Source organism: Muntiacus reevesi, chromosome 1, assembly GCF_963930625.1.
Source record: "Muntiacus reevesi chromosome 1, mMunRee1.1, whole genome shotgun sequence".
NCBI lineage: Eukaryota > Metazoa > Chordata > Mammalia > Artiodactyla > Cervidae > Muntiacus > Muntiacus reevesi.
This window is the reverse complement of record NC_089249.1, coordinates 94,216,162-94,229,006: the sequence shown is the minus strand read 5'-3', so window position 1 is coordinate 94,229,006 and position 12,845 is coordinate 94,216,162. Positions and strand designations below refer to the sequence as shown.

Genomic DNA, 12,845 nt, shown 5'->3' with positions numbered 1-12,845 from the left:
CAGAATGCAGCAGCTTGTGGCCTTGGTTCCCAGCCCACTGGTAGCCCCTTTCCCTTCCCATCTAAAGCCCTGATTCAGAGGGCAAGGACCTCACATACACACTGGCAGATGTTGATGGAAGGGGAAGTTGTTAGGGGAAACAATGACTGAAATTGCCCACCCTGCCAGGCACTATAGTAACCATTTGCATGAGTTATTTTACAACAGGAGGTCCTGGTAAGGAACATGGAACTAACAAGCCATCACCAACTGGAAGAATTCAAGAAAACTCAAAAGGAGACTCCATGTGTCCTACCACTTCCCAGAACCCTCACTGAAATCCATCTTGGCTGAGCAATGCATGTGCCACCAAGGAGCACCCTGATTCAGAGGGAGTGGCCCTGATTCAGAGGGAGTGGCTGGAAACAACCCAGAAACTAACCCCATCTCCATAAAACTCGAGACTGAGGGACATGTGGTAGAGCAGCCCTGCTGGGTTCCCCTTACCTTCCTGCCCTCTGCCTGGTGCCTTTCTCCAATAAAGTCCCTTGCTTTGTAAGATCCTGTGTCTCCTCGGATGACTCATTTCTGAGTGTTAGACAAGAATACACTCTTGGGCTCTGGAAGGTGTCCCTCTTCCTGCAACACAGACATCTTGGCTTTTGCATCCAAAGTTTGTCTTCACTCCACGCCAGCACACGCGCACACACACACAGGCATACCCAGATCCTCTGCCAAGTGTGTTCACACCAGCCTTGTGGTCCACACTCAGGATGAGTGAACAGGGAAAAGGGCTGCACAGGACCTGGAAGCGGGAACAGGCTGTTTGTCTACTAGTGCAGGAACCCTGGGTATCTGGATTAGGATTTAAAAGAGCAGGGGTGTGGGCTCCAGGGCTAAGGATATGCCCTTAGCCCTGCCGTCTCCTCACCTCATGATGAAGGCTGTAGCTAGAGGAGGACCAGAGTGGAAACACCAAAAGCAGGGAGTAGCAAACTGTGGCCGATGGGTCAAATCTAACCACTGCTTGCTTCTGTGAATAAACTTTTACAGGAACACAGCTCCACCTAATTTTTTACATATTGTCTATGGCTGCTTTCTCTCCACAATGGCAGGGTTGAGAAGCTGCTACAGATTCTGTGTCTGTGCTTGCTAAGTCACTTCTGTCATGTCCGATTCTTTGCAACCCTATGGATTGTAACCCACCAGGCTCCTCTGTCCATGGGTTTCTCCAGGCAAGAATACTGGAGTGGGTTGCCATGCCCTCCTCCAGGAGATTTTCCCAACCCAGGGATTGAACACACATCTCTTATGCTGCCGGCACTGGCAGGTGTGTTCTTCACCACTAGCGCCACATGGGAAGCCCTCAGGATGGCCTACAAAGCCTAAAATATGAAAACTAGCCTTTTATGGAAAAGCTTGCAATTCTTTCTCTAAAGCATAGTTCCCAAAGCAGGGTCTAAAGCTGCTTGAAGTCTAAGGCTGTTTTTGAATTCAGACCCTAATTTCAGGATAAATTGTGTTTCCCCTCATTCTCCCACTTCTCTCCCTCTCATTAAAAAAAATGAATTTTACCCTAAACTTTCTTTTATCTATCTATCTACTTGTTTATTTTTGGTTGCGTAGCATATGGCATCTAGTTCCCCAACCAGGGATCCAACACATGCCCCCTGCAGAGGAAGTGTGGAGTCTTAACCACTGGACTGACAGGGAAGTCCCTTACCCTAAACTTTGAGCAACACTTCATGTGCACACTTAATCCCCTTGGCTTATAAAGGTGGTGTATAAACCCAATTTTCAGATGAGCTGATTGGGGCTCAGGGAATGTAACGTCATATACCTAAGTGGTGGCAGGACCAGAATTTCTGCAGAGGAGGTGCTTAGAGATGGCTATAGGATCTGAAGGAGAGAGAGAGTAGGATTACTAGGGTGTCAGCTATAAATTGGCACTTGACATGGGCACTTGCCATCTCCCTCTAAAGGATTAAATCATGTGCTGCTGTAGTTACTGATTTTCAAAGCCCCCTGAAAGGAACTCAAGATGAAGAGCAGAAATGAGGCACTCCATGCTCTAAAAACTGGCAGAACAGGTCTTCAGATAGTTAGACATTTTAAGGAGCCAATTTTATGAACCCAATTCTTGTATCTGCTCATATCTAGAAAAGCACTAAAATCCTTCCTTCGTGGTGGTGGCTGCTCCTCGTGACTAGCAGAAACCTTCAGTAAAAAAAGAATAAGTGCTTGATTGCATGTATTCCCCCTTCACCAAAATCCTTCTGTCCTTCCCCTTACTCTTTTGGAGCAGTTTTGAGAGGAGAATCCGAGTTCTTGTCCATGGAGCCGAAGAATGGAATCCAGGAACACGCAAACACTCACAGAAGCAAGAAGAGGATTTATTAAAGAGGAGGAAAATACAAAGCCCTCAGTATAGACACTGAGAGGGGTTAAAAAGTTCCCCCAAGGTGGGTCTTACATCAGTTTTTATATCCTTCCTTAAGTCACATTATTTCTAACCAATCAATTTAAAGGTGGAGATACTTAATATCTTTATGGCTTCTCTTGATCCTTGGATTAAGTCACCACCCTTTTTCATGCCCTCTGGCCATTTTACCATGGACTAGATGTATGGTTTAAGATTAAAGTTCATCACTTGTTTTACCCTCAAGCAAATGGAACAGAATTTAATTATTGCCCTTCCCTGGATCTGACTAAACACACATTCCAGGAATTCAGGACAATGGAGCTGGATGTTTACTGAAAACAAGATGGAGGTCTCAGAGTTCTACACTGACTGCCTAGTTATCTCTACCTCAGTTTCTCAGAGCTATCTGAAGTACTATCTCCTAGGCTATAGTCCTCTTTTCGCCCCAAATAAAACTTAACTTGAAACTCTCATATTGTGCAGTTTTTTAAGTTGAAAGGGGGATTTATTCCTTTATGATTGAGAACATGTCAGATGTACACATGAAGGAACAGAGGTGTACAGCGCAGCTGGAGACGAGGGAACTTTGTCCCCAGGGCCCCCAAATGCTGCCTGAGAGCTCTGATCTTTTAACTTAGACATTGCTTGAGGGCACTTCTCTGATTTTCTAACACTGGCTCAGACCTTTGCTTCCTCTGATTATTGCATTCTCCAGAAGCAGAGGAGTGAGATAACTGAGAGTCAGGCTGCCTGAGTGCACACCCTGGCTTTGCTCTAACTCACTGACCATGTGACTTTGGTCACGTTATTTACCCTCTCTGTGCCCCACTGTTTTCTCTGTAAAATGGGAATAATAAGCATGCTTGCTGCCAGAGGCATGAGGGGTAAGGAAGGCTGGTACTTGTGTTTGTTGTCACATTGGTTATCATGGACAGCTGCCCAACATATTAACCTTGGCCTTTCATGGAACCCCAGAGTCCACGGAAGGTCTGTGTCTTGAGCTCTAAGCCCTGAACTCTATGCATTCCTTTCTCATACTGGCTGTGAGGAGAGAACAATTTGCTTTGCAAATATCCAGGAGGAGGGTAAGGAGATTAGGACCTTTTGTTCAGCTGAGATTGGACAGAAACCCTGATCAACCTTCTCCTCCTCTCTCCCACCCCTAAAACAACTCCTTTAAGGAGATCTTTTAAGTCTAAGTGTTCTCTACCAAAGAGGAACCATTGATGCTTTAAGGGCATTTGCCACCTGCCTCTGCAGACATTTAAGCCTTTGCTGCTGCAGCTGGTGGAAGATGAGGCACTCTGTGCTCCAGGGAAACAAACATAAATTCTGCAAAAGTCTAATGTGGATAACTCTTCTCTTAAGTGACCAATCTTATCTCATTAACTCTCAGTTCAGTTTAGTCACTCAGTCGTGTCCGACTCTTTGCAACCCCATGGACTGCAGCATGCTAGGCTTCCCTGTCCATCACCATCTCCCAGAGTTTGCTCAGACTCATGTCAATTGAGTTGGTGATGCCATCCAACCATCTCATCCTCTATTATCCACTTCTCCTCTTGCCTTCAATCTTTCCCAACATCAGGGTCTTTTCAAATGAGTCAGTTCTTCACATCAGGTGGCCAAAGTATTGGAGTTTCAGCTTCAACATCAGTCCTTCCAATGAATATTCAGGACTGATTTCTTTTAAGATTAACTGGTTTGATCTCCTTGTTGTCCAAGAGACTCTGAAGAGTCCTCTCCAACTCCACAGTTCAAAAGCATCAGTTCTTCAGTGCTGAGCTTTCTTTATGATCCAACTCTCACATCCATACATGACTGCTGGAAAAACCATAGGTTTAACTATAGATTTGACATAGCTTTTCTTCACATCTGGGAAAGTACTAAATGCCTTCCTGATGACATCAGCTCTTCATGACTACAGAAAACCTCTTGTAAGGTAAGCGTTTGATTGCATGGAACTCCCGCTTCACCAAAATCTTATATATTGACCTTTCCCTGCCACCCCTTTGGAGCATGTCTCAGAGCTATCTGAGGTACAGTCTCCAGGGCGGCAGTCCTCATTTTCTTCCAAATAAAACTTAACTCACAACTCTCAGGTTGTACATCTTTATAGCTGATAGTTCCATGGGATGGTGTGGATGAAGGGGAGTGGAGTAAGAGACTCCAGGCCCCAGGGGCAGGCTGTGTCTGCTTGGATCTGAGCTCAGCTTCTCAGTGTGACCGCGGGCATTTTACTTAAGTTCCCTTAAACCTCAGTTTCCCCAGTCTGTAAAAGGGATGGCAAGGCAATAATAGTATCTGCCTCAAAAGGTTTTGTTGTTGTTGTTGTTTTAGTATTAAGTGAATTAATCACCTGGCACATTGCATGTGCTGAGTAAATGTTAGCTGTTATTATTATTTTTAGGACTGGGCCAATTCTAGTTAGTTAATGCATCAAGTTCTTAGCAGTCAATGACCAGAGGCCAAGCGAGTCTAAGGTCTGGGAAAGGTCAGAAGAAACTGGATAATAGCCCTAGGAGTACTTGTATTGAAGTCTGTAGGTTCCGTCCCTGTATTCTCTGTGAACCCAGATTGAGTCTGAATTAGAAGCTCCCGACAGTCTGATCAGCATCTTTCTGAAGACCTTGTACACTCACCTGATAGATCTCTAAGTGGGAGGTGTCACCCAGAGTGCAGCCAGCGATGCCACCCACAACTGGGATTTTAGGCAGACTAAGTGGATGTCCTGGGGCTGGTGTCAGCGCCAAGGGTAAAACCACACTTTTGCTCCTCTCATTGCCTTCTGCGGCTGAGTGATCCTGAGACACAGTCTGGACACCTGGGATGTGACCTTGTGGTGGGCTTCCGGTAGGTGCATCCCCTTCTGTCTGGGTAGTTAGGCTGGGAGTGGAGTGGAGTGAAGGGAGGCAGGTCCTAAAACATTGAGATTCTCAGCCTCGATCTGCAGGGTTTTTGTTTTTTTTTTTTTGGTGGCCGCGGTGTGCAGGGATTTTTACAGCTATGTTTTCTCTGATTTTTACGGCTCTCTGGGGCCTTGTCCCAGGCCTTGCTGCTTCTTCCTTCTGAATCAAAGCCTAACTAGAAATGTGTGCCCCACCCATCCGCGAATTTCTTCCCTCTTCTGTAGACCAAGCAACCTTCAATTAAACAGAAGCAAGTTTGGAAAGTGATACTTTCTCATTCCAGACTTGGTGAAACCCCACAAACTTCTAGCCATTACCTGACATATACTGCTACAATGGAATCAAAGAGCAGGAGGCTGGGCAGGACCATCTCCCATTGTCCAGTCAGGGACAAACCCTGGTCAAATGCAGACTCACTTTGCTTGTCCACACTCCTCCTGTAGAGTGCAGATGGTCCCTTTTGACCTGTGGGGCCCACTCTGACCTGCAGTGACCTTGAACCCAAGGCCTGCCTTCTGCCTGTGCCAGATAAGCCATTTTCCTAAATGTATCTTCAGTCAATAGCCTTTTAAGGTTGTACCTACGAAGTCTCCATTGTGTCTCGGGGTTGATTGTCTAAGAGGGTAAACACAGATAAGATTCAGAGGGTAAATGGGAGCCACGTGCCCCCTCATATCCCTTTATTTCTGGGCTGCCAGCTTGCTTGCTGAGGGGAGCCAGGTGTGCAGTGGCAAGGTCTGCAGTGCTACCTATAAAAAGCTGTCGAGTGCCCATTCAGCCTTGGAACGTGCATGGAGCACTTTCCATTAAAATGGCAAATTCCTGCTTCTTGCTGGTGAGTCTGTCCCAGGAGGCCCAGCTGAGCTTTCAGAGTACCAGCTTCCTCTCCTCCGTTTACTCTGTTCCACCCTAGCTCTCTTCACTCCAAGGCTTCCTTGTCCCCTTTCTCTCTGGCAGCTTCTTGGGTTCATAACATAGTGGGGAAGGAAGGAAGAGGGAGAGAGGGAGGACGGAAGGGCCCAGTGAGCACCCAAGAGCTTCAGAGGGGAAAGAAAGTGGATCTCTCTGGTGCAGCAGAACAAGGCCATTTTCTCATGTAGGATGATGAAAGACTTGGGCTAGCCATTCTGATCCCCATGTTCTGCCAACCACAGAGGGAGCTCAGTGCATAGACTGGACTAAGATTAATTAACAGGAACAGTTAGCAGAAAAAAATGGGTGAGATCGAGGTTTTTCTGAATGAACACTCTGGGGACAGGTGTGAGGGTCCTAGGGAGGAAGGCAGACAAGATCTTAAAGAGTTCATGCAATTCCTCCAGGGCTAACTCACCCCCAGAGATGACGCCCAGACTGTGGGTAGGAGCCCAATGAGATTGGCCACTGGGCCAGGCACAATGGCTCATCCTGGGTATGACTAGGTATTAATAGCTTGAATGAAAATAAAATTTAGGACCATCATTTTAGTTGAGAAGTAGAGCAAAACTGGTTCTGGAAAAGGTGAGTTCTAGTTCTCAGTGTGAAGAGTTTGCTACCAGAAGTGACCTCTGCCTGCCCACCCCTCTCCACCTTTATTGCCTCTTATACCCTTCTCCACCACTTTGGATTGTCTTTTGGGTCTGTTCATTCAACACATGTTAATAGAGAGTAGATCATGTGCCAAGCACTGGACTGGGTAGTGGAGTTTCAGCAGTGTAAGCACAGGCCTTGCCCTCAGGGAGTTCATAGTCTAGTGGGCAAACCAATAAACTAGTGCCATCAGTGTAATACATGCAGAGATAGGTATGAGTGTGTGTGTGTGTGTGTGTGTGTGTGTGTGTGTGTGTGTGTGTGTGTGTACCCTGTGGACTGTAGCCCACCAGACTCCTCTGTCCATGGAATTCCCAAGGCAAGAATACTGAAGTGGGTTGCCATTCCCTTCTCCAGGGGATCTTCCCGACCCAGGGATCAAACCCTGGTCTCTTGCATTGCAGACAGATTCTTTACCGTCTGAACCACCAGGGAAGCCCCATGACAGGGAGAAGAAAGCACAAATCCCAAAGAAGCCTAGAGGAAACACAGAGAGCTATCCAAATATTATCTCTCTGCAGAAATCTTCCCTGATTTGTTTTCTAGAATAGTTTGCATACTTTATTGCTTGTGTCATTGCATTGCACTGAGGTTTGATTGTGCTTATAGGTTTGATTTCCCAACAGGTTCTGAGTTCTTTGATGGCAAGGAGCTTGCCTAATTTTTCTTTTTGTTTTCAGTAGCCAATACTTGTGCTTGCCTGGTGGCTCAGTGTTAAAGAATCTGCCTGCCGATGCAGGAGACTCAGGAGATGCCAGCTTGATCCCTGGTTAACAAGAACCCCTGGGGAAGGAAATGGCAACCCACTTCGGTATTCTTGCCTGGGAAATTCCTTGGACAGAGGAGACTGGTGGGCTACAGTCCATGGGGTCTCGAAAGTGTCAGACATGACTTAGAGACTGAACAGCAAACCAGTACTTAACATGAGTTTGTTGAATAAATAGCAGGTAAATAGCAGTCCTAGTTCCTGAACTGCTCACTATCATCTGAGCTTTCAGGTAGCCCACCGAATGCCTACCTTAGCCACCTTCCTTGAAAGCATCATGCAGGGGTCCATGTTGGGAAAGGACTTACAGCAGGCCCCAGCTCCCCTTCCCACTTTACTGCTCTGCGCTGTCCCAGGCCAGCCAGGGAAATAATGACCCTGCTACCCTCTGACCAAGATCTCTTATCTTCTTTTTCGGGCTGGCCCTCCTGCTGCAGCTGGTAAGTACCCCATGGATGGGGAGTGCCAGGGGTCCCTGGGTACAAGGGACATTAGTCAGGGAAGGGACCATCTCTTATTTCCCTGCCATTCCAGGTACCAGAATAGTCTGTTACTTCACTAACTGGAGCCAGTACTGCTCTGAGGTTGCCTGATACATGCCCGAGAATGTGGACCCTTGCCTCTGCACACACATCATCTGTGCTTTCGCTGGCATGACCAACTACCAGATCACATCCATCGAGTGGAATGATGAGACCCTCTATGCTGGCATTAATGGACTCAAGCACTAGAGAGTTCTGTGCTTGGGCTCTGGGCTGAGTTGGAAGTCTTTCAGAAGTCCTTGAAGATACCAGTATCAGAAAGCCTAGTCTTTGAGTCCTGTTTGCAATCACCCTCATGCCTCACTGGCAGAGTTGTTAACATCACTCTCCCCAGGGGAGGCAGGTTGCTGTCATTTGCCTAGATTATTTTCTTAGCAGACCCTCTGCATCATATTCTATGGGTCCTATGAGGTACTACCTATAAGGGATTCATTGTGAGTACAGTCCCCTGGAGTTTGCTGCATTGCAATAAAGTCCCACACCACCCTATGAGCTAGCTACCAGTTTAACTTAAGATGGCTCTCATGCCAATTAAACAATTGGTATATTTGTTGGGTGACTACCAATGAATTGGGTGAGCCAGGCCTTATGTTAAGTGCTTTTCATTTATTTTGTTTATGTAACCCTCACAACAGATGCAAAGTTTTAACAGATGTTTTAAATTGAAGACACTGTATCATAGAGAGGCTTTCCTTAAACCATACAATTAGTAAGTGGCAGAATCCAGGAATGCCTGACCAGTTTATCAGATAGGTTAATTGACACTTTGGTCCAGTTGGGAATCAGTGGGTAGGTTTTAAGGTCAAGCTCAAAGGACCTGGTGCCTGTTGGGAGTCACCATGGAATACAGGAGTTATGTTTGAATCCTGCTCTGCCAGCCTTGGTAACTGGGTGATGTGAAACAAACTGCTTAACCTTTCTGAATATTACCTGGAGGGCAATGTGAGACTAATAGTTCCTGCCTGATTGTAAGTGTGACAGGAGCAATGCATGTGATATGCCTGGCATTTGGTAAGCATTTAGTAAACTGTAGACACTTCTACTGCCCCTACTCCTTGCTCTTTCCTTTAAAAGACTCAGACTTTCAGCTTTCTGGTCTTGTGTATCCGAACAACTCCAGCCTACCTAACATCTGTGTTAAGGGACTGCTTTTAGATTCTTTCATCCTCCCTAGAATGGCCTGCCTTGTCTTCCCCTGAAGCTTCCTGTCAAAGCAGAATCCATCAGCCCACTCTCAGGGCCAGGAACAGGAACCTGTTCAATGAGTATTAATACTGTGTCCTGGAGGTACCTATAGTAAGAGAGTGCATGTGTGCTAAGTCACTTTAGCTGTGTCAAACTCTTTGCCATCCTGTGGACTCTAACCCACCAGGCTCCTCTGTCCACGGGATTCTCCAGGCAAGAATGTGAGAGTGGGTAGCCATGCCTTCCGCCAGGAGATCTTCCCAACCCAGGGATCAAACCCACGTCTCCTGTGTCTTCTACATTGCAGGTGGATTCTTTACTGCTCAGTCACTGGGGAAGCCCCAGTAAGAGGGTACCTTGCTCTTATAGAGAGCTTTACTCCCAGCACAAGAGCATAGACTGGTAATAGGGCAGGCCTGGGGCTGCTCAGGTGTGGGATAAGAGGGTGGTCAGCAGATGACATCACTTTCCCTGGGGAATTGCATTTACACTGGAATCTTTCTATCTCCAGCAATACAGAACTGAAAACCCTGATATCTGTTGGAGGCTGGAACTTTGGGACCCAGGGGTGAGACTTTGTATTCAAGGCAGAATCACTCCCAGATTACTCAGTCTCATCCAGACTTCAAGTGCTCTAAGATTCTCTGACATGGGTCATCTCTAGATTTCAAGTATCAGTTTAGATATCCCTTAACCTTCTCATCAGAGTCCTCTTTGAAGTCTTTCCCTCCTTGATCATAGCTCTTACCAGGCTGTAGTTTAAATGATTGTCTACTTATCTATACCTTCTCCAAAGAAGCTCCTCCAGGGCAGAAACTATTTTATTCACTATATCCCAGCACTATCAAACATCAAATGAACACCTGAATAATTGAATACACGTCTGGACAAATAAGAGGCTGTGACAAGACAGGATCCAAGAGCTTAGATCACTATTGCTTCTTCCTTTGTTTCATGTCCCCCATCCCCTGGCCCCAAGTACTCCATGGGAGAACTCTGCATTTGAGAAAGTCCATGTCGAAGCCCCTCACTGCCACTAAGATCATAATGACTTGTCGACTCCAGATTCTCTGACATGGTGGCCACTGCTGAAAACCACCAGACCTTCATCCAGTCAGTCATATAGCTTTTGAGGAAGAACAACTTCGATGGGCTGGGTATTGATTGGGAGTATCCTGGCAACTGTGACAGCCCAGCTGACACCAAGCTTCACTGTCCTGTTGAAGGTGACTTAATTTCTCTGTGTCCAAAGAATATAGGATCTAGGTGGGGGAGAAGACCTCTGCATGATGAGGAGTTCTGAATACAGCTGAAAGTGTGACTCTCAGCCTGCTTGCCTCTAAGCCTGATTTCTTTAGTGCAAGATCAGATCATGCTTTCAGGGAAAACTCATAGAGCCAAGTTATAGAGTCTAATGTAAGGCAGCACAATGAAAGGTAATTTATTTATAGTAAGAAACCTGCCAAAGAGTCTGAAACATTCATGTTCTAAGCATCGCTATGGAAGTCAAATAGTCCTCAAATAGGTCCTTCCCTGAGGGGCAGTGTATAGGACAAGATGAGCCAGTTACAGACTGAGATGCTCAATAGCCCCTTGCTTTGGTGAGTGGAGGCAGTTGCCTCCAGGGGGTATTTCTGCCACCAGGAACAGACATAAAGTTGTTGGGCCAGAGTGTTTTCTCCCCTGGGCAGCTTGTTTGAGCACCAATGATTGCTTTGATACTCTTATTTCCTCATCTTTCATGAGTGATTTTTCCAATTGCTACATTTAATTACATGTAGTTTGTAGAGGTAGGAGCCATTTTTTTGTCCTATAGAAGCTTTTTAGTTTTGTTTTTATGCTCTGGACATTATTTGTTCATTTCAGTTATTTATTTTTTAATAATTTTATTTATTTATTGGTTGTGCTGAGTCTTCCCAGCCAGTTCCAGGTTGCTGATTTCTGCTGCATGGGCTTTTCTCTAGCTGCAGTGAGCAGGAGCTACTCTGTAGTTGCAGCACACGGGCTTTTCATTGTGGTGGCTTCTCTTGTTGTTGAGCACAGGCATTAGGGCTGGGGCTCCAGTAGCTGTGGTTCCTGGGCTCTAGAGCACAGGCTCAGTAGTTGTTGCACATGGGCTTAGTTGCTTCATGATGTGTGAGATCTTCCCAGACCAGGGATTGAACCTGTGTCTCCTGCATTGGCAGGCAGATTCTTTACCTTTGAGTCACCAGGGAAGCCCTGGTTGTTTTAATATTTAAAAGGCCTCTTTTACATAGAAGGACTCTTAGAAGGTCACCAATTTTCTCTCAATACAAGGTTTTTTTGAAGAAAAACTCACTATTGTTCCCAAAGACCAACAATACTTTCTGAAGCAAAGAACTCTAAGCTGAATACTTTTTAGTTTCCCTTATAAGAATCATGACCTTGTAAGATGCTTATGGTCCTTGCAGCTTCAGTCCAGCATCCTCTGTTCAAGAGGAAATGTATGAGGATTTTGAGCACGAAGTCACCCAGAGCAACAAGCCCAGGTTGCTGATTTCTGCTGCTGTCTCAGCTAGCAAAGGTACCTTTGAGACTGCCTACCAGATCCCTGAAATGTCAAAGTAAGTAACCCCCAGGCCTGTGGGCCCAAGTTCAGAGCTAATTAACCCTGAGACCTCCCCCACACATTGGCTAATGCTCAGATAACCTGGAGAGAGAGGGCTCTGTCCCAGAAGAATAAGATGATCTCAAAGCCTGAGAGAGACATGGGAAGCCAGTCAAAATTCTTTATGACAAAAGGCTACTTGGAAAAGTTAGTTGAGTTTCAAACTTTTATAAGACCTGAAGGTCTGAGTGCAACGAGTTATTGATTACAGACTGTGTCCCTTCTATATATCAACTTTTCAAATAAAGGTGAGACAGAATGGAGTAAAGAATACTAAAGCATAATCCTTCATGACATGATTACAGACCATATTCAGTTGGGACTAGGACCTTTAGGGGAAGTGGGATGGAGAGTATTATTTTCCTTGGGTCATTTTTCTTCTGTTGTATCCTACCCCCCCACTACCCAAGGTACATGGACCTCATCAATGTGATGATCTATGACCTTAGGGACTCCTGGGATGGTTTCACAGGAGAGGACAGCCCCTTGTTTTCAGGACCCAACGACAAGGGAGACTACAAATACTTCAGTGTGGTAAGTGAGGATTTGGGCCAGTCAGCTCTGATGGATATTTTCAACCAAGTCTTGAGATCTCTGGCCAAGGAGTAAAAGGAAGGCTGAGGAAGCTTGATGGACAAGATGAAGATAGTGAACTTTCTTAACTCAGTTCATGTTGCCTACTTCCTTGTGCCTATGATTAATTGTACTCATTTATTTTTTACACCAAAAGAAGCAGAATTGTGGTTTGGGATAATCCCAAACATTATATAGCTATCATTTTCATTGATATTAGGAACATATTTCATGATCTATCTTGCCCTTAATCTTCCTTACTTTCATCCACTTTCTC

At 45.7% G+C, this 12,845-nt stretch overlaps 1 protein-coding gene across 1 annotated transcript in view; it reads left to right on the top strand.

Annotated features, from left to right (window-relative positions):
• CHI3L2 (chitinase 3 like 2) overlaps positions 1-12,604 on the top strand; it is a 29,576-nt gene extending 16,972 nt beyond the window's left edge. Inside the window, exons 12-13 of the mRNA XM_065903277.1 lie at positions 11,799-11,951; positions 12,406-12,604. Coding sequence (XP_065759349.1) covers positions 11,799-11,951; positions 12,406-12,604 — 352 coding nt within the window. The remainder of the gene's footprint in view (positions 1-11,798; positions 11,952-12,405) is intronic.
• Positions 12,605-12,845: the final 241 nt, after the last annotated feature.